The sequence below is a fragment of the Lycorma delicatula genome, chromosome 5 (assembly GCF_047948215.1).
Source record: "Lycorma delicatula isolate Av1 chromosome 5, ASM4794821v1, whole genome shotgun sequence".
NCBI lineage: Eukaryota > Metazoa > Arthropoda > Insecta > Hemiptera > Fulgoridae > Lycorma > Lycorma delicatula.
The window spans coordinates 50,378,545-50,400,324 of record NC_134459.1 but is presented as its reverse complement, the minus strand read 5'-3'; the positions used below and the strand labels follow the sequence as shown (position 1 = coordinate 50,400,324).

Genomic DNA, 21,780 nt, shown 5'->3' with positions numbered 1-21,780 from the left:
AAACTCAGTAGTACAATATGTTGTTTCTTTTTTGTAAAAAGGCTCTCCTTGCTTATGCAAACCTTTCATTTTTTTGTTTTAAATAGTTAAAAAATAATCGAACCATTCTTTTATTCGATGAAGAAATAGAAGCCCTATTTGAAAAAAAAAAATGTAAAACCAAGAAAGTAGGGAATGGGGTAATGCCAGAAAAGTTTAGAAAAAATAAGTTGTTCCAATTAAAAAATGCTTAAATTTCACCAACTTTTTACTCTGTAAAATTTAGTTTTGTAATAAATCTAGTTATTTTTATCATTATTATTTCCTTAAAAAGTAAAATTTTCCAGAAAACATAAATGAAAAACAAAGTAGGTTATAAAATAAAAAAATATAATTTCTCCAAAAACAGATATAAAGTAACATTATTTCATTTTCTCTAATAAAATTACAAATCTACAGCACAACGAATTGTATCTAACACAAAGTTCATGAAAAACCAAATTCTCAGGTGATTATTGAAAGAACACATTAACCTCTGCAATTCTTGTAAAAAGTAGGTAATATTTTAGTATAATAGTTAAGTCTAATGACTTCAGTTTTAAATTAAAAAATAAGTTTGTCAATAAAAATTTAGTAATAATTAACAATCTTATATCATAAAATTCAAATCTCATATGATATTTCTCTTTTTCTTTAATTAATAATAATAACTTGCTTACATACAGAAAAAAAAAATATTTTACTAACACAACAGAACCTTCATTGAATTACAGTCTTTAGAAAAAATATTTACTGTAATAATCCAACAATTTAAAACGCCTGCTAAAAATAACTATACACCAAGCTTGTGGTTATTCAGATACATATTATATAGAGCTACTTGTGCATAATTTATAGAGATATAAGAACAGTATGTATTTAAATTAAATTTTAACTTATCATTACAATATCAAGTAAATAAATTATTATAGATTTCATTACTTTCATTGGTCTTATTAACAAAAGCTTAATTTAATTTTTATAGCTACTTGAACTGACCAAATATTACTGCAAATAACTTTTACCATAATTAAACTTTTTTAATCATAATTTTTCTTAACTGCAGTAGATAATGAATATTTTATACAGTTTTAGTCTCTCACAATAAACTTAATTATAAATTTTCATGATTTATTTTATCTAACAAATATGACAGTTTCTAATTTTTTTAGTTTCCATAAATAGAATATTTCCAAATATTATAAACCTTGTTACCAATTACATTACAAGCATAACAAATTTAAGCTCAAAATAATACTTAAATTTTTTTAAATCGTTCATTTTTATCAACTCTTAGGTATTTGAGTAAATTTGAATGCTTTTTTATTTTAAAAAAATATTTATTCCAGTTAACATAAATCCTTTTTAATTATTGTTTAAGTTTCAAGAAACTTAAATGTACCATCTACTCTGTGCATTATATTGCATATAACATAAGTTTTTTTTTTTTTATAAAATAGTATTATTATATATAAAACTGTATTTATATACTATTAAATTACTTAATTTGATATATTTGCAATCCCAACCACTTTTTGATAATGTTCAGGTTGATCCAGCGATTCAACAAGAAATGCTCCAAGATCATATTTTGATATTACTCTAGGTCCAGGAGAAGCACCATGTTTAGTGATAAATTCTGATCTAGGTGCATCTGCAATATGAGGAGGAAATACAGCGATCCAATTTAAATCACTTACTTTTAATAAATCATACATCCTCTGATGATCTGCATTTAATGCTTGAAATATAGCTGGTACTTTTTCCGGTTCATAAAACAAGAAAGCTGCAATAACATTAGCAAAATATTAATTACTAATAAATCAAACTGCTCTACTTCAATTAGACAATTAAGAAGAGTTTTCTTGATTTACTTCAACATAAGGCAGTAAATATGTATATTGAGTAGCAGGGGAGGAACAGAGAAGGAGGTAGAGGTTATTATTTTTAAATTCACCATTTGATATCAGTGCTAACTGATAAAATCTTGTTTATCTACCAAGTACATCAGATTTCAGGAGATTAGAATCTCCAGCTTTACCCAACAGACATCTCAACCACTAGTTGGACCCTGTGTACTCCTAAACTATCCACAAGCAACGTCATCTTTTACAATGAGTTGAGAGGGCAAAGCCATCTAAACCTAATTAAGGAATCGGCTACTTCAATCACTTTCAAGGAGTCAAAATGGTTTTCACCTACTTCCTACTTACGGATAAAAGGATCAAATCACAAGGGAACGGCATTGGGATGCATCGGGAACATTCCATGGAATGTCACACTTTTACCATCACATCTTTCTATTCTGACAAAATGTATAATAATAATGGAACTTTTTTTAAATGTTAATTATTATATGCAGGTACAGAATTTTATTTATACATTTTCTGTTAAAATATCTTCCTTGGGATAAAAGTATCTCATCTGGATTGTATTAACAAAGTTAATAAATCAAACATGTATGTTTTTTGACTAAAACAACTGGTAGTATTCAATTGATAGTACATACAAATTTCAATCATGTATTTAATTTTATTAGCTATATCTAGACTTACAAACACTTTTCCAACTTGAAATAAGATTTTTCATTTTGTATACTGCTGTTATTAAAAACTGCTATTGTTTCTCTCATTTTTCCAAACATTTCTAGAACATGTATCCTCTTCAAATAATGTTCTACTAATAAAAATATTCATTTACAAAACTAAGCAGAGTTTGAAATGATTTTTGTCTCTTACCAGAAACTTACTTCAAATTGAATTTATTTTTGATAGTCAGTTAAAAGGAGAAGTATTATTTTGGCAGCAATGCAACTCATGGCTAAATCAAGAATTTTGTTACGTTTTGAAAACATTATTTATTTGTTGAGAAACCTCTCAAACATTTAAACATTTGTTAGAACAAATAACTACTAATTTTTGTCAGAATTATATGAATATTAGATGTCAACAGTTGCCCTAATCAAGAATCACAGGTACCTCTTCCCAAATTCTGCTTTAAACAATGCTTATATTTCTTAAGAAACATTATTCCCAATTTATCTTAAAACCACTCATACATTTATAGGTTAAGAAAATAAATAGAGGATTCTCATTTAAATGCGAAAAAATGATCATACGTATCTACAACTTGTAGACTCATACATATGATGACTTATCAAATACTGAAATTCAACGATTAAGAAAATTATTTTCAGTCTAGTTTATGCTAGGTTAATTTCTGTCGTCCCAACATTATAATTCAATGTTTATCCTGCTAATAGCACTTGTTTAGTAAATATTTCAAAATGTTTGCATTATAATAGTAGATAAATCTCGCATAGTAATAATCAGAAAAAGTAACACAAGAAAGTTACATTCTTCCTTGATAATTGTAAAAGTAATATTCTAGCTCTTTAAATAATAACAAAATCATAAACTCTAATAAAATGATAAATTATAATATGTATATATAGTATTTCTATTAATGTTATCTACTGTTTCTATGTAACATAATGTTATCTATTTATAGATGTTGGATAAGTATTGAAAGAAAATTCTATTTATTTTATCTCTTACCTTGTGCTTGATCATTAATAAAACTTTGTTTTATCTACTTCATTTAATTTTATTTTTTATTGCAACATAATAATTACTAAATTATTGCCAACTTAAGTTAAAACTAATTCCTCTGCTTTGATATATTGTTTTCTCTGTGTTGGGTTACCTTAGAGAATCTAATATTTGAAAATGATGTTGTAATAACACTGAATAGACCATTCGTTTCTGTCCAAGTAGATTGATTATAATATTACTATTTATTATTCTTAACTTGGAATATTTCTTGTGAACTAATTTACTTCAAAGATACGTTAAGCATTTTTATCATATTTCTAAGATAAGTTTACCATCCAAAATTACATCATTACAGTCATAATAGTGTTACATTTACTTACTTACCAAAGGTACAATGATTTTATAAGAAAAAAATTATACATTACTATACCTGATAAGCATACAGATATAGTTTTAACACTGGAGTCCTTCATTGCAGCTATTATATTTTGTATGCCATCTGACATAACAGTTGTTGCACCTGAAGAATAATAATACCAAATATATACATAATATATAAATAGATACGAAAATAATTAATATAAAATAGCAAGATGCATACACAAGTAACACATAACACTTATTTATAATGAGTATTATCTTTACACCACCAATCATATGCAACTAATAAAAATAATTTTTGTTTTCAGCTTAACTTATTTTAATCGTGAAATAATTTCATTTGAATTTATTGATTTCCTTGCAATCCAAATCATATTTAGAATTATCATTACATGAATCTTTGAAAAGAGATGCTATGTTAAAAAATTAATAATTTCTCTGAGTGCAGGCACTGTAAAAATATAATTTATGTAGTACTTTCCACAGATAGAGGTGCATTAATTGCATCCATTACATTAGGTTGTTGGCATATATTTCTTGAATAGCTATTATCCATATAAATCACCTAAGGTAAAAGTGATATTAGTTACAAGTTTAATGTTTACATCATTTTACGGTCATAAATTAAAAAATAATTTTGTGAACTATTATTAATTATATCCGCTAAAGAAATACTAGTCTTGTTTAAAATCAAACTCTAATATGGTGAACAACAGGAAGAGAACTGTAACTAATGTCCAGGAGTGATATGTTATTAAATAACATTGGGGAGTGGACAGAAAATTTTCAAATAAATTTGTTTTTCCATAGAATTCACTTTTTTCCCGCACATTGGTTTAAATTTATAAAACACTACTAGGTAGGTAGTTCCTACCTGCGTGGCTTCACAAAAGTATTTATAACAAAGTAGCCTATAAAAACAAAGTTTTTTTCTATTAAAAAATAGGAAAAAAATAAAAAAGATTCATCAAAATCGGTGCAGTAGTACTTGCAAAATAAAGAAATTTACATGTTCCACAAACTGATAAATTCTTTTAATATTGCATAATTTCTTAATTAAAATAAAAAAATAATGTAATATATTGGTTCTCTTGCAGGCTGTTTGTGTCGCTATAAAAAAAGATTCATCAAAATTAGTACAGTAGTTCTTATGTGATTGAGTAACTAACAAACGTTTAGATTTATATATTAGTATGACATGATGTAAATTGGTAAATGGTTTGATAATTTTTTTAAAAAATCTTTTCAGTTTTTTATCATAAACTAATTTTACTAATCATACCCCATTGGTATTGATATATAATTTTTTTAATAATAGTTTCCACTTACCAACAATATTTAATAGTATGTTCAAGCACTTTCGTTTGTTCCTGAGGATGGATTATTAATCCAACCTCAGGAACATGATGTGTTATAATTATAATTTACTTCATATATCATTAATATACTAACCAGAATTTTAAAAACAAAAATTATAAATATAACAATTGATTGTCAAAAGGTAAAATAATGTAAACATTATCCATCATGTCAGTATGAAGGTCTTAATTGTTGTAACAATTATATGAGGGTAAGTCATTATTATCCGCAATGTAGTTATAAATTTTATTGCAACACAAATAGGAAACTTACATGTACATCATTTTTCAACATAGTCCCCTTGCATTTCAACATACTTGGTCCATCGTTGCACAAGCTTCCTGATGCCCTCATAAAAGTTTTTCGGTTGAGCTGTAAGCCAAGAATGCACTGCTTCTTTCACTGTTTTGTCCGAGGTAAATCGATGGCCCCTTAATGCCTCTTTGAGTGGTAGTCAGAAGGGGCAAGATCAGGACTATATGGAGGATGAACCAATACTTCAAAGTTGAGTTTCTGGAGCGTTTCAGCAGTGTGGGCAGCAATATGTGGATGGGCATTGTTGTGCAACAACACAACACAACACCTTTCGACAGCAGTCCTCGGCATTTGCTTCGAATTGCAGGCTTCAGCTTGGCAGTAAGCATTTCACTGTAACGCGCACTGTTTATTGTTGTGCCCCTTTCCTCATAATGTTCCAGTACTGGGCCTTGTGAGTCCCAAAAATCCGTAAGCATCAGATTTCCTGTGGATGATTGGGTCTTGAACTTTTTTTTTGCAGGGCGAATTTGGATGTTTCCAATACTCTGCTGATTACTCTCCGGCTCGCAATGATTGATCCATGTTTCGTCACCAGTGATGATTCTGTCTAAGAAGATGTTCTGTTTGTTACCATAGCGATCCAAATGTTTTTGGCAGATGTACAAGCACGTTTGTTTATGCATCTGTGTGAGTTGTTTTGAGACCCATCTTGCACAGACTTTATGAAACCCAAGTCTGTTGCGGATGATTTCGTAGGCAGAACCGTGACTAATTTACAGACGATGTGCCACTTCATCAATAGTTACTCGTCTGTCTAAGAAAACCATGTCACATGCACGCTCAATGTTTTCCTCATTTGTGGTGGTAAACAGTCATCCGGCTCCTTTGTCTTGCGTAACACGTGTGTGATCAATTTGAATTTTTCAATCCATTTGTAGACACTCCGTTGCGGCAACACACTGTTCCCATATTGTACCAAAAGTCTTTGATGAATTTCGGCCCCTGATATACTTTCCAACCACAAAAAACGGATCATTGAACGTTGCTCTTCTTTGGTGCAAACAGAAAGAGGAGGAGCCATGGTTAACAGCAGGGCAGTGATAATGGAACTAACCTAGCGGCATCAAACATTTCTTTTTTCAAGTTTGTTAAACATCATCGGCCTCTGCCGTTAGGCTATGTGCAGGAATGTCTGAGTGTCGTGGAAGTCGACTGCCCCCCTGTCTTTCCTTCTTCATGGCTTCCCATCGGGGTCCTCTCAGTTTCATCGAGATGCAGTAGCCCTCCCTTCTGGACGACCACTACACCCCTCCGCTGAGAGGCTACCCTTCCCGTCCCTACTGTAGGTTGCCAGATATGCCTTACGCGCAGCCGGCAAACCGCCGCGTCCCTCCCTCTCATACCTTGAGGAGCAGCATCAAACCTGCACAGACATAACAACAATTAAACCACGCATGCATCATCTATGCAACACGACAGTACTACCAACATAAACAAAAATATAACTAAATTGCGGATAATAATTGACTTACCCTCGTATAACATTATATAACAATTGAGAACTTCATACTGACATAATGGATAACGTTTACATTATTTTACCTTTTCATAATCAATTGTTATATTTATAATTTTTGTTTTTAAAATTCAAGTTAGTGCATTAATGATATGTAAAGTAAACAATTACAATTATAACACATCATGTTCCTAAGGATGGATTACTAAGCCGAAAGCGCTCGAACATACTATTAAAGATTGTTGGTAAGTGAAAACTATTATATAAAAAATATCATTAACTATCATCCAAACAGAAAGAATTTTGGAGAGTGCAATATCCTCCTAACTATTGCAATATATGGACTTATGTCATTTCTGGTGGGTCTTTCTAGTTGTCTGAGAGGTAATAGTAAACAGGCATGTATTCATGGTGAATGTGAATTTTGGGATTGCAGATGAAATAGTAACTCACACTCACTACAGGTAAAAACAAAACAGTTGTGCACCTATTTTCAATTTTGATTGTTAATAATTTTGGAATAAAGAACACTATCATAGCCAGCTAAATTGCATTTGTAGAAAATTTTATGGGAACTCAGAAATCACCTCCACTATGGTTGATTTCATGAAAAACCGCAAAGCTGCGCGTTAAAATCTTGCTCAACGAGGTGGAAAAGGGAGGTGGCAGTAGTTTTTTCAATATGAAACGTACATCATTTTTCTCATGTTTGGAACTATTAGTGTGCAAAATTTCATCATAATTGGAATAAAATTGTAGATCTGTATAAAAGACAAATGGACACACAAACATTCTAATTTATATATGGAGAAGATTACATATTTTAATTTCTGTTTAAAAGTTTTTATTATTTTGAAACAATCACTTATTTGGTTAACATTATAACTTGAGACGAAGATTTCTTTTGTTGAAATTAGCAGAAATAATATCAACATAACATCAACCTGAAATTTGATTATGGAAAAACAAAATCCATATTTTTATAACTGTTAACTGCAGTTTTTGGTGGAATCATTTTATCAATAGTAAATAACTTGAAATATACAAAAAAAAAGCTGAAAACACAGTTGTAGGACTTTCCCACAGCTTTTTTCTAATGCACGACTTGCACGTGTGTGCGCACACACACACACACACACACACAAAACTTAATTTAAAATATTTATCATTTTATTTAAATATAATATTTTTTTTTAAATTTAATTCAATGATTCTAACTAAAGCACATGCACATACTGTATTTCATTCACGCAGGAGTGGTGGTATTAGTGGCCACTTATACTTTTTACACTTTAAATATTATTCATTTATTTAATTCTACCACTTGCTTGTCACATCACAACATAGCAGATGAGTACAGCAGCTGTACATCAGTGCTACACTAGTGCTCCTTTGGTGAGAGGGGGTATACTGTGTATACCCACTTAGCCACTAGTTTATTTAGAGCATTTTCAGGGGTGGGGTGCGATTTTCCCAAATTTTTTTTTGAAATATTATTTTTTTAATAAATGTGCCTAAGAAAAATAAGACCTTAAATTAGGCAAAATATCAAGATATTGAGATAGTGTCACCCCCTTGACCTTTTAAAATTTAATGACATTAAATATATAGAAGTAATATGAACAAGTTTGTTCAAAATCGATCTAGTAGTTCTGGAGATATAAGGTGATTTAACGTGCTCTGAACATACACACATACATATGAACATCAGAAAATTTCCATCCGGTATTTTGGCTTCCTTAGGTGTCAAAATGTAAAGATTCATTGAAAACCATATATGGTCAAATTGAACCAATTACAATATTTTGCCCTATAATGCTGTAGCAATACACAGGAAAATAAAAGAAATATAAATTGGATTTTTCTAAATATATAAAAATGACATATTTCTTATTTAAACAAGTTCTGAATCAAAATGTATATAAAGAAAAAAAAAATAGGATAAGAGGTATGATATTTTTCAATCGTGTTATAAAATCATAACATCTTGAACTCAAGTGATTTCTTTCTAATCAGTTGTCAATCAAACTTTAGCATCGTAATGTAACAACTATTCATCTCATTATGGATTGGATCAGATAAAAAATAATTTTAAAGTGTAGTAAATCTTTCAAAAAAATAAAAATAAAAACTTTCACAAACTAACAACTATTCATAGTGGCTATGAAATAAAAGCTTGTGCACAGCACTCTTCATTCCAGTTCAAAATAGCAACTATACTTCTAGATAAACTCTGTATGCACAAGACAAAATAAGATATTTTGACTGAATTCAAAATACCATATTTAAGGTGTCAAAAACTGAACTTTTGTAATAAATACTTTATTAATACATTTACCTCTTACAGAAGCTAGTCCCTACAAAATAGACTTCATTGCTGACAGTACACAGTATCCAACATTCCCTGGAACACTTTTTTGGGACGGCACGTAACTGTTTTATCGTATTTTCCTCAATCTCGTTTATAGTTTCAAAATATTCTTCCTTGGTTACGATTAATTTTAGAACAAGAAAAATTTGCTGGGGGTAAGAGAGTAGGTTGGAGAGGCACTACAGTTGTCTTGAGGTTTGTCAGGTAATGGTGAATAAGAAATAACATGTGAACTGGGACATTGTCATAGTGCAAGATCCAACTCTGATTTATATACAGTTCGGGCCTCTTTCTGTATACAACATCCCTCAAAAAATTTAAAACTACCATGCAGAACTCTTTATTTACTGTCTGATCACATGGAATGAATTCACAATGGACTAAACCTTTCCAGTAAAAAACAAACTAACATCACCTTCATATTTGATCGTATCATGAGAGTTTTTTTTTTAGGACTTGACTGATGTTAGCATAAATCCTCTTTCTAATGATCAACAAATATGGTAAGAATTATGTAGAGTTGTGATGCATGTTAAGTTTTTTGTTAAAATTGTATTACATGATCCTTCTGATATCCACCCTCAGCAATCTCTCAAAACAGTTATGGGCAATCTATACAAACTGCATTAGTGTTTTCATCATTTGTTGAGAAGGAAGTTTATGCAGATTTTCATTAGTAAATGTTTTGCCTCTTCTAAAATGACAATTATTCGTAGCACCACAATCTGCTCATAAAATCTTTCTCAAATATGTCCAATGATTTTAAATGTCTCTGACAATGTTTTACCTGTGTTTAAAGCAAAATTTAATTCAAACATAGTATTCTTCAAGATCTTCAGTTTTCACTTAGTTAAAAACCTGAAGAGATTTTATACATGTGTTTACTCCAACTGTTGTAGCTAAAAAACTATCAATAGAAATATAACTTGCCAAATGTTATGTTTCCAAAAGTTGCCTCTAGCCAAAGCCACTTTTGGAACACACTCTGAGCACTGGTTGGGATATACTATTACAAAAGACCAGTCTTTTTTTAATCTTATACTTTGTTTTACAAGTAACACTTCGTATTCATGTTTTTTTTATACAATAATAATAATAATGAATATATTACCCAGATCATTGCGTGTTCCTAGAGTAACAACCACACCATCTTGTCCATCGACAGTTTTCTGAACATCTTCCAATTTTGTGACATCACCAACAATTACATTGACATTCGAATCATTTTTATAACTATCTGGTAAGCGTAAAACATCTCTTACCAATAAGGTTACTTTCAACCCTATAAACAAACATTACCATCATAAATGATTAATAATAATAATAATAAAAGAGCAGTTATTTAGTAATTAGCAGAATTGTAAAAAGGAAAATAGACATCAATAATATGATACTGATAACATTTATAATAGTACTATCTTAATTACCTATTCATGCAACTATCCTGGACTTAAAATTAAATAAAATTGGATATTCTCAATTAAGAATGTTTGTATATATAAGTGATCCATCAACAATACAAAATCAGAAGACTGTTGCATTAGCTCAATGTGAGCAGTTCTGATGACTGTAAACATGTCTACTAATTTTATCCAAGCTGACCAGCAATGAAAATAAATTATATACATAAACGTCTGAAATTACAAATAAGCCAAATTTAATAGATATGTTTTTAATAACTTATAGTGCAAGAGTGACTTAGATGACCGAAATCTACAATGCAATCGCCGAACTGAGCTATCGCAACATACAGGTGAGTTTCTGCTGGATCCCTATCCACGTGGATATTCCGGGTAATAAACGTGCAGATTCTGTTGCTAAAGACGCATGTAGTCAACCATCCTTCACCACCCTTGTCTCTGCGTCTGACTTTATTAATCATATCAAACACGCACTTCGCGCGGGGTGGCAAAATGACTGGGTTGCCACGTTGGATAACAAACTTCGGCATGCCAAGATACTGTGTTGCCATGGAATTCCTCCCACAGAAAAATTCTCCAAGAGGAAGTGGTTCTCTGCTGATTCATTACAACTGAATCACTTTATTTCACTGGATATTGGAACTGCTGTTCCAGTATGGCTGGAAAAACTGGTGGTATCCAGAAAATTATTCAAGAGCGTTATACTTTCACTGTGCTAGTCACAAACTGAACTTAGTTGTAAACGACTTAAATGAAACAGCTGATACGAAATACGGTCTCCATAACAAAAGAAATAATAAGATCCTTCCAAGAATCAGCCCTTTGTCGAAAATGTATACCAAATATACCAATGCTCTGTGAAACTCGTCGGTCTCAAAAATGTATTGCCACATTCAAGAAACATTATGGTGCTTGAAAACCTATCAATAGATAGTAACAAGGCAACGAGTAACGCTGTTTTTAAATGTATTGCACTACTAAAATATCAGAATTCATTGTTAGTTTTTGTTTCATAGCAAAATATTTGGCACTCCTGCAATCGATGGTAAATGCTCTTCAGACAAGTGTGAACCTATTTCAATGAACAAATCACATAAAAAAATCACAGAGATCATGAAAAAACAATGTGGAAATGCGGTTGTTGAAAGTGACTGTTAAAGCAGAGGCTGAAATAATAGCCGAGCATCCTGGAACAGATTTCAATAGGCTGCAAGTCATCATAAATCGGCAGAAATGTAGTGCCAATCCACCAGCACAGACTGGTAGCGAGTTTGGAGAAGATCACTAATTATTCCATACATAGATTCATTAATAATGTCTCTGGAACAGCGTTTTTCTGAGGTGATGAAAGCGTTTTTCAGAGATTGCATTCTCAATCCACCGGGTTGGTCTAGTCTTGAACGCATCTTCCCAATTCAGCTGATTTGGAAGTTGAGAGTTACAGGGTTCAAGTCCTAGTAAAGTCAGTTATTTTTACACGGATTTGAATACTAGATCGTGGATACTGGTGTTCTTTGGTGGTTGGGTTTCAATTAACAACACATCTCAGGAATGGTCGAACTGAGACTGTAGTACAAGACTATACACTTCATTTACACTCATACATATCATCCTCTAAAGTATTATCTGATAGTAATTACCGGAGGCTAAACAGGAAAAAAGAAAGAAAGAGATTGCATTCTTACTGCTTACGTTGCGTTCTCACTGCTTACCCTTGCATAATGCTTGATATGACTTATGAGGATTTAAAAAAAAATAAAAGTTTTTGTAGTTACTACAATTTGAATGATTTCCTTGGTGAAGCTGAGCTTTGGTACAACCAATGGAAAGGAAAAAATATGTCAAATATCAAACTAAAGGAGATATAACTAGGTGCACTGGTTTAAGAAACCCAATTATTCTATTCATCCATAAAACAGGTGCTGCTTATCTCACTTGCACAGCCCTGCACAACATGCACTATCGAAAGATCCTTCAGCCCCTTATGTAGGGTAAAAACTTGGTTATGGCCAATAATGACAGAAGATCGGCTTGTTGGTATTTGTATGATGAGAATGCATAAAAAGAAGGTTCTGAAGAGTTCTGGAAGCAAAAAATAAATTTGAGAAAGAAATTTTGTCAAGATTTTGCCAGAACTCTCGTAGGCTAGTGCTGAAATAAGATTTAGATAGGTTCGAATAACATTGCAACTACTTACTTTTAGCATTTTCAAAAGTTCAAATAAATCATTTTTTTAAAAAAAGTTATCTTATTTTTGCTCCTCTGGAGAAACTCCTGGCTATGCCTATGGTTTGATTACTGGTAACTCCCACATTTTGATAATTCTAAACATATCTCAAGCTCTAAGAAAATCTTTGACTACTTGCTGAACAATGTTAACTTAAAAAAACATTTTTAGGGATGTGCAATATCTAAGTCAAAATATAAAGTTTATATAATTAATTTAGAATAAATATAATTAAAATTATAGTTAATTTAGAATAATAATAAAAAGTGTAGAGATTTTCTTAAAAACTTGTTTCTCAATATCAGGTCATTAAAATACAAATTAAATGAATTAAATAATGTTGTGACTTCTCTGAATAAGATGCAATGATAATAACAGTATAGATGTTAGCATGTGTTTTCAGAACAAAATATTTTTAATTATGCTTCTGAAAATTTTAATATGTTCACATTTTTCCCAAGAAAATGTGGAGTATGGTGGAGTTGTGTGTGCTTTTGTGTATGTATTTGGAAGATTTTATTTTTTTTAATAAACTATCAGTTGTAAAACACTGTAAGGTTGTAGCAGTAGTAATCGTTTTCAATTTCATTATACGTAGGTGGTTTTTAGAAGACATCAAAAGGTATTATTAACTCAGTTTTTCATTCATTTAATGAAGTTACTGAAAATACTTAGGGATGACAAAGTGATCATTTTAGGACATTATAAATGTTTATCAAACAAAAAAATCAAAAGATCACAGATTTTATTACGCTTAAAAATGTTTTCAACTCATTCAGGTTTAAATAGTTACATTGAACCACTCAAGTTAAAAGATTTCTGGATAGTGCATATATTAATTTGTGTCTTTCGTGTGCAATACAATTGTTATTAAAAAAAGTTTCTCTGATCTCAAACTCTGCCATGTAGTTTATCTGTAAAATTTAATTTTGACACCAGTTTAAAAGTAGTTCAGTGATAAAAATAGGTTTAATTTTTATTTCTAACTAATTATGTAATATTAATTGGTACTTTTGTTCTGATCCCTGTGCTTAATATAAATGATAAATGTTCTCTATTTATGGAGACAATTTCTTTTCTTTTTTCCAATCTTCTTTTCCAGAAAAAATTATCAAATCAAAATCAACAAAGAAATTAGACAAAAATAAACAGTACAGCTCTGATTTATTTATTTATGTATACTAGTTTACAGAGTAAGAGCACAGTGATATGATGTCAATAGTACTCTGCAGAGATGTCAAAGCATTTGTGCACATTCTGGCATGTAAGTGCAAATGTACCAGTAAATGTGTAGTCTTGAACAGACTCAGGCCGACCACTCCCGAGACATGTGGTTAATTGAAATCCAACCACCGAAGAACACCAGTATCCACAGCCTAGCATTCAAATCCATACAAAAGCCTCTAGAACAAATGTGTAATAAGCACATTCAATAATAACCTTAATACATTTTAAAAGGCAGGGAAACACAAAGTTACACACAATAAATACAGATGCAAATATAACTGGCTAAATTAAACTATGATACCCTGATACTCAATTCAGGAACCTTCATAAAGCTATGTGGTACATAAAGAAAAAAAGAGGAATAAAATATTTGAAGAAATCCTTTAATATTACTTCTGCTAACTTTAATAATATCTTAAAAAATAATAATGTCAATTAATAATAAATTTTGTCATGTAAAAATACAAAATGTGCAAGAAAAAACAAATGAATAGTTAAGTAATGGATACACAGTGACCTGAAATACGCACGTAATTATAATCTATACTCAGTATCTAATCTAAACAATATTATAAAACCAGCTATGTATTTATTTCTATGTTCAATTTACTGGGTGAGCAACTGAAATCCACACTTAGCTGCTCTAACTATTATCTGAACATCATCTTTAACGCTACTACTACTACTACTACTACTACTACTACTGAAAGTTGTGTTAAGTATGTTACTATTTATTGTGTATGTTACTAGTCTTGTCTATTGTCACATGATTTGATTAATTTGATTAATGATTTGATTATTGAATGATTTGATTAGTAGAAGCTTACTTACTGATGGATTCTTTCAAGAAATGCGTCAAATATATGTGGAAAAATTTCTGAATTCCAACATCTCAGCAAGAGTAACATACATGATTTGCCTAAAAAATGGTGTACAAGAAGGTCAGTTTCAAACAAGAAATGAAATAGGCAAACTTCTGTTAGAACTCCAGAGGCCATGTCTGTTATTCAAAGAATTTTTGCCAGACTGAAAAAATTTATCCTAAGTTATTACAACAGTGATATTTTTTTTGTTGGTTGGTTTGCCATTTCTCCCGCCACCACACCACTCGGCCGCCCTGAAGAATAAGACCAAATCTCTGAGCCACAAACAGCCACTAAGACCTAAAACAGATTAGCAACCAGTGTCCTAACTACCTCCTACAGCTAACCTAAAAACATGAGTGGAATAAGCGTGATACCATACACCACTCGCTTGCGTGTTCCACCACCCACTTGTCATATATCACTAAAATGGGTAGGGGTACCCCGTCAAAAACTAAAACATATATGACTTTTTTTTTTTTTGTCTTCAGTCATTTGACTGGTTTGATGCAGCTCTCCAAGATTCCCTATCTAGTGCTAGTCGTTTCATTTCAGTATACCCTCTACATCCTACATCCCTAACAATTTGTTTTACATATTCCAAACGTGGCCTGCCTACACAATTTTTCCCTTCTACCTGTCCTTCCAAAATTAAAGCGACTATTCCAGGATGCCTTAGTATGTGGCCTATAAGTCTGTCTCTTCTTTTAACTATATTTTTCCAAATGCTTCTTTCTTCATCTATTTGCCGCAATACCTCCTCATTTGTCACTTTATCCACCCATCTGATTTTTAACATTCTCCTATAGCACCACATTTCAAAAGCTTCTAACCTTTTCTTCTCAGATACTCCGATTGTCCAAGTTTCACTTCCATATAAAGCGACACTCCAAACATACACTTTCAAAAATCTTTTCCTGACATTTAAATTAATTTTTGATGTAAACAACTTATATTTCTTACTGAAGGCTCGTTTAGCTTGTGCTATTCGGCATTTTATATCGCTCCTGCTTCGTCCATCTTTAGTAATTCTACTTCCCAAATAACAAAATTCTTCTACCTCCATAATCTTTTCTCCTCCTATTTTCACATTCAGTGGTCCATCTTTGTTATTTCTCCTACATTTCATTACTTTTGTTTTGTTCTTGTTTATTTTCATGCGATAGTTCTTGCGTAGGACTTCATCTATGCCGTTCATTGTTTCTTCTAAATCCTTTTTGTTCTCGGCTAGAATTACTATATCATCAGCAAATCGTAGCATCTTTATCTTTTCACCTTGTACTGTTACTCCGAATCTAAATTGTTCTTTAACATCATTAACTGCTAGTTCCATGTAAAGATTAAAAAGTAACGGAGATAGAGAACATCCTTGTCGGACTCCCTTTCTTATTATGGCTTCTTTCTTATGTTCTTCAATTGCTACTGTTGCTGTTTGGTTCCTGTACATGTTAGCAATTGTTCTTCTATCTCTGTATTTGAACCCTAATTTTTTTAAAATGCTGAACATTTTATTCCAGTCTACGTTATCGAATGCCTTTTCTAGGTCTATAAACGCCAAGTATGTTGGTTTGTTTTTCTTAAATCTTCCTTCTACTATTAATCTGAGGCATAAGATTGCTTCCCTTGTCCCTATACTTTTCCTGAAACCAAATTGGTCTTCTCCTAACACTTCCTCCACTCTCCTCTCAATTCTTCTGTATAGAATTCTAGTTAAGATTTTTGATGCATGACTAGTTAAACTAATTGTTCTGTATTCTTCACATTTATCTGCCCCTGATTTCTTTGGTATCATTACTATAACACTTTTTTTGAAGTCTGACGGAAATTCCCCTTTTTCATAAATATTACATACCAGTTTGTATAATCTATCAATCGCCTCCTCCCCTGCACTGCGCAGTAATTCTACAGGTATTCCGTCTATTCCAGGAGCCTTTCTGCCGTTTAAATCTTTTAATGCTCTCTTAAATTCAGATCTCAGTATTGTTTCTCCCATTTCATCCTCCTCAACTTCCTCTTCTTCCTCTATAAAACCATTTTCTAATTCATTTCCTCCGTATAACTCTTCAATATATTCCACCCATCTATCGACTTTACCTTTCGTATTATATATAGGTGTACCATCTTTGTTTAACACATTATTACATTTTAATTTATGTACCCCAAAATTTTCCTTAACTTTCCTGTATGCTCCGTCTATTTTACCAATGTTCATTTCTCTTTCCACTTCTGAACACTTTTCTTTAATCCACTCTTCTTTCGCCAGTTTACACTTCCTGTTTATAGCATTTCTTAATTGCCGATAGTTCCTTTTACTTTCTTCATCACTAGCATTCTTATATTTTCTACGTTCATCCATCAGCTGCAATATATCGTCTGAAACCCAAGGTTTTCTACCAGTTCTCTTTATTCCGCCTAAGTTTGCTTCTGCTGATTTAAGAATTTCCTTTTTAATATTCTCCCATTCTTCTTCTACATTTTCTATCTTATCTTTTTTACTCAGACCTCTTGCGATGTTCTCCTCAAAAATCTTCTTTACCTCCTCTTCCTCAAGCTTCTCTAAATTCCACCGATTCATCTGACACCTTTTCTTCAGGTTTTTAAACCCCAATCTACATTTCATTATCACCAAATTATGGTCGCTATCAATGTCTGCTCCAGGGTAAGTTTTGCAGTCCACGAGTTGATTTCTAAATCTTTGCTTAACCATGATATAATCTATCTGATACCTTGCAGTATCGCCTGGTTTTTTCCAAGTGTATATTCTTCTATTATGATTTTTAAATTGGGTGTTGGCAATTACTAAATTATACTTCGCGCAAAACTCTATAAGACGGTCCCCTCTTTCATTCCTTTTGCCCAGCCCGTATTCACCCACTATATTTCCTTCCTTGCCTTTTCCAATGCTTGCATTCCAATCTCCAACTATTATTAAATTTTCATCTCCTTTTACGTGTTTAATTGCTTCATCAATCTCTTCGTATACACATTCTACCTCATCATCATCATGGGCGCTTGTAGGCATATAGACGTTAACAATCGTTGTCGGTTTAGGTTTTGAATTTATCCTTATTACAATGACTCTATCGCTATGCGTCTTGAAATACTCCACTCTCCTCCCTATTTTCTTGTTCATCACGAAACCTACTCCTGCCTGCCCATTATTTGACGCTGAGTTAATTACTCTAAAGTCACCCGACCAAAAGTCGCCTTCCTCTTCCCACCGAACCTCACTAATTCCTACTATATCCACGTTTACCCTATCCATTTCCCTTTTTAAATTCTCTAGCCTACCAACCTTTTTTAAGCTTCTAACATTCCACGCTCCGACTCGTAGAATGTTATTTTTTACTTTTCTGGTGACCCCTTCCTTAGTAGTCCCCACCCGGAGATCCGAACGGGGGACTATTTTACCTCCGGAATATTTTACCAAGGAAGGCGCCTCCATTATTACTTTTGAAAATGCAGAGCCACATTTTCTTGGAAAAAAAAACAGCTGTAGTTTTCCATTGCTTTCAGCTGCGCAGTACTCAGAGGACTGAGTGATGTTGATATGGCCGTTTAAGTCATTGTGACTTACGCCCCTAACAACTACTGAAAGAGCTGCTGCCCTCTTTCAGGAATCATTCCTTAGTCTGGCTCTCAACAGATACCTCTCCGATATGGTTGCACCTTCGGTCCAGCTACTCTGTATCCCTGAGCACTCAAGCCCCCTCACCAACGGCAAGGTCTCATGATTCATAGAGGAGGCATATATGACTATCAAAAATTAAATTTATCTCATCAAAGACAGCAATTCGATGCCACGCCTAGGCCACTGAATGCCAGCAAGTACCTCCACCATTAAAGCACTTGGAGCCTTAATCTGGCTAGTAGCCAGGCATATCTCTCACCTTAGCATCCTACAGCAGTGCGGTAGGAGTCTTTTCTCTTAGGTAAACTACCGATGTCGGTTGAACAAAGCAACTGCATCAAGGAAATCCCCCACGTGGTCCGACAATGCAGCTCTTGCCACATTGACTCACTGTTTGTGAGTGGCCAGCCAATTTTTCCCTTGACATCTAAGTTTCAGGGTGGCCTGAGTTCTGCCCCCCCCCCCCACAAGAGTTGGGCAGGCAAACATCATGTGTTCGTTCAACTGGACCTCCCCACAGCTCATCAGCTGCCAGGTGGAACCGAAACAAATATTGGTTTAAATTTACATGGTTGGAAAGCACTCGGGCTACCATCACCCTTAAAAACAAAGGAGAGACATAACATCCCCCCCAGATCCTGTATAAATCTATACAAGGACCTTTCCTTGGTAGTAGCATGCTATTCTTGCTGCCATGCTTCCATTGTGAGTCTGTAAAGCCTCCTCCACAGGTGGGAGATGAGCAATTGTTTGAAACTTAGAACTGATACATTGAGATCACTGTTCTGCTCTGGTACAAGCCCAGCTCGAAACCGCATCCCAAATACCTTGGCCTCCCTGCCTCTTTGCAATTTCCACATGACCATCCGAACTTTCACCACTAAATCGATTGGGAGAGCCTTTCCCAATACAGTGGTAGCCTCGTAGGAGGTTGTTTTAAAAGCATCAGTGCATACAATTAAGGCTCTGTGCTGGGCACTCCTTAAATTTTGAATAAGTGCTCGATTTATTTCCAACCTATGTGCCCAAATGGACGACATGTAAGAGGGGATACTTTCGAAGACACCTCGGTACACTGTGTACAAATGATAGCCTGACAGCCCATAATCCTAAGCTTGTACATCAAAGAGACGGCGTCCGCCACTACTTGCCTAATGTGGTTGCTAAACAGCAACTTCTCATCAAACAAACAAAACACCTAGGTACTTGGCTGATTACACAGCCTTTACACTTAATACAGGGTTACGACTATGATAATTTGTCTGCACCCTTGAGAAGCATAAACTTCGTCTTGGATACAGAAATGTTTAAATTCTGAATGTCCACCTAGCCCTCTGCGGTTGACAAAGCTGCCTGTGCTCGGTCTTCTAACTGCGGTTGTGAGTTACAACGAACTAACAGGAGACAGTCATTGGTGAAAGCCTGGGCTGTGACCCCCTTCCAGGAATGTTAGTCCCAAAAACCCATTGAATACCAGGTTCCACAGCAAGGAACCGAGAACAGAGCCCTGTGAGCTTTCCCTGGTGATGGACTTTTCCACAACTAAGTGCACATCCTTAAACAGAGAAATCAGACAAGTAGTCAGAGGCCTGCAGGGCTACAGGAACATTGTGATGTAAAATACACAACTAGTATTAAAATTTGCGATTTAAATTTGTAACCATATCATATAAGAACTGTCCAGCAGCTTAAGAGAAGAGGCAAATTGAAACATAATTATTGTGATTTTCGAAAAACATTATCAATGGAGGATGTTAATTGCACAAAACAATTACTGGAAGACTGAAAATCCTTACCAGATGTTTGAACATCCACTTCACAAAGAAAAAATCAGAGTATAGTGTGTCATTTCTGGTAATTAGATAGTAGGGCCAATAATTTTTTGACTGGACTGTCAGTACAGAAGTATACCGTACAATTTTCAAAGAATTTTATGCTAAGTTAACAGATCCTGAAAAATGGTGCAGCTTCTTCCAAAAACAAGCACTGTGTGTTTCACACTTCAAACGATTCACTAGCAGGCATTCATGTGGCTTTTTTTGAAAGAACTGTCAACAGAGGATGAGGGCTTCTATGTTCCCCTGATTTGTCTATTCTTATCTTTTGCAGATATTTGAAGGGTTTAGTTTATGAATCAAATCCCAACACTATCGATGAACTGAGGACAAAAATGTAACATAAAATTACAACATTTTGTTTCAGGTGACTCTCAATATAATGACTTTAAGACAAAAAAGTACACAAGTGTGTCATTGCTAAGACAAAACTATGGTGTATAATTTTGCTAATATAAATACAGAATTTAATTTGTTTTCATTTTTTAAAATGTTTTGTTCATAAAACATAACATGTCACAGCTGTGTTAAGTCTGTAACATTTTGGTTTTAAGTTGCTCACTCTGTACATGCACATGTGCATATATTGAGACTTAAAATGGTCAACTAGAAGTTGTTAGGAGGAATTTAATAAGAAAACTAGGCTTTAACAAATCTTAACATCTACCAAAGCACATTTACAAAATGATTATGTGATATTAAGATGTGGTGATGTTTATAATCTAGAATTAGCAAATACATTTTTAAAGAAATAACGATATTTCATCATTCCATTACCATCAGCTTAATGTGATATCTCTTTTACAATTTGAAGTAATTACAGTTAAATGTATAAATACTATCAGAGCATAGATGGTGAAAAGAGTAATAAATAATACCTTGTTTAATTGCTGCATCTAAAGCGCATAATCCCGTCATGCCGGTAGCTCCAAACATCGCTATTTTGTTCATTTTAATCACGAGTATCAGGATTCTTGCAAAGGATATATGTAGTAAAATGTTGTTCTATTAGAATTTATAAGTATAACAGGGAAAATTAGTTTTAATTAAATCAGAAGAAATGAAGCAAAGATATTCACATCAAAAATATGATTAATTAAGGCAAGGTTAAAGTACAAC

At 32.9% G+C, this 21,780-nt stretch overlaps 1 protein-coding gene across 1 annotated transcript; it reads right to left on the bottom strand.

Annotated features, from left to right (window-relative positions):
* Positions 1-348: 348 nt before the first annotated feature.
* Positions 349-21,679, bottom strand: LOC142324936 (flavin reductase (NADPH)). The gene is made up of 4 exons (XM_075366087.1): positions 21,540-21,679; positions 10,569-10,739; positions 4,003-4,092; positions 349-1,804 (listed from the first exon to the last, which is right to left on the bottom strand). The coding sequence occupies exons 1-4, from the start codon at positions 21,610-21,612 to the stop codon at positions 1,521-1,523; spliced, it is 618 nt and encodes a 205-aa protein (XP_075222202.1). The 5' UTR covers positions 21,613-21,679; the 3' UTR covers positions 349-1,520.
* Between the last annotated feature and the right edge of the window lie 101 nt (positions 21,680-21,780).

What these genes read in the sequence shown, in the direction of transcription:
- LOC142324936 (XM_075366087.1), bottom strand. Translation starts at nt 21,612, where the DNA reads ATGAACAAAATAGCGATGTTTGGAGCTACCGGCATGACGGGATTATGC. An exon ending in AGATGCAGCAATTAAACAAG is followed by an intron (nt 10,740 to 21,539) that starts GTATTATTTATT and finishes GTTTGTTTATAG; the next exon opens with GGTTGAAAGTAACCTTATTG. An exon ending in TATATCTGTATGCTTATCAG is followed by an intron (nt 1,805 to 4,002) that starts GTATAGTAATGT and finishes ATGTTATTGCAG; the next exon opens with CTTTCTTGTTTTATGAACCG.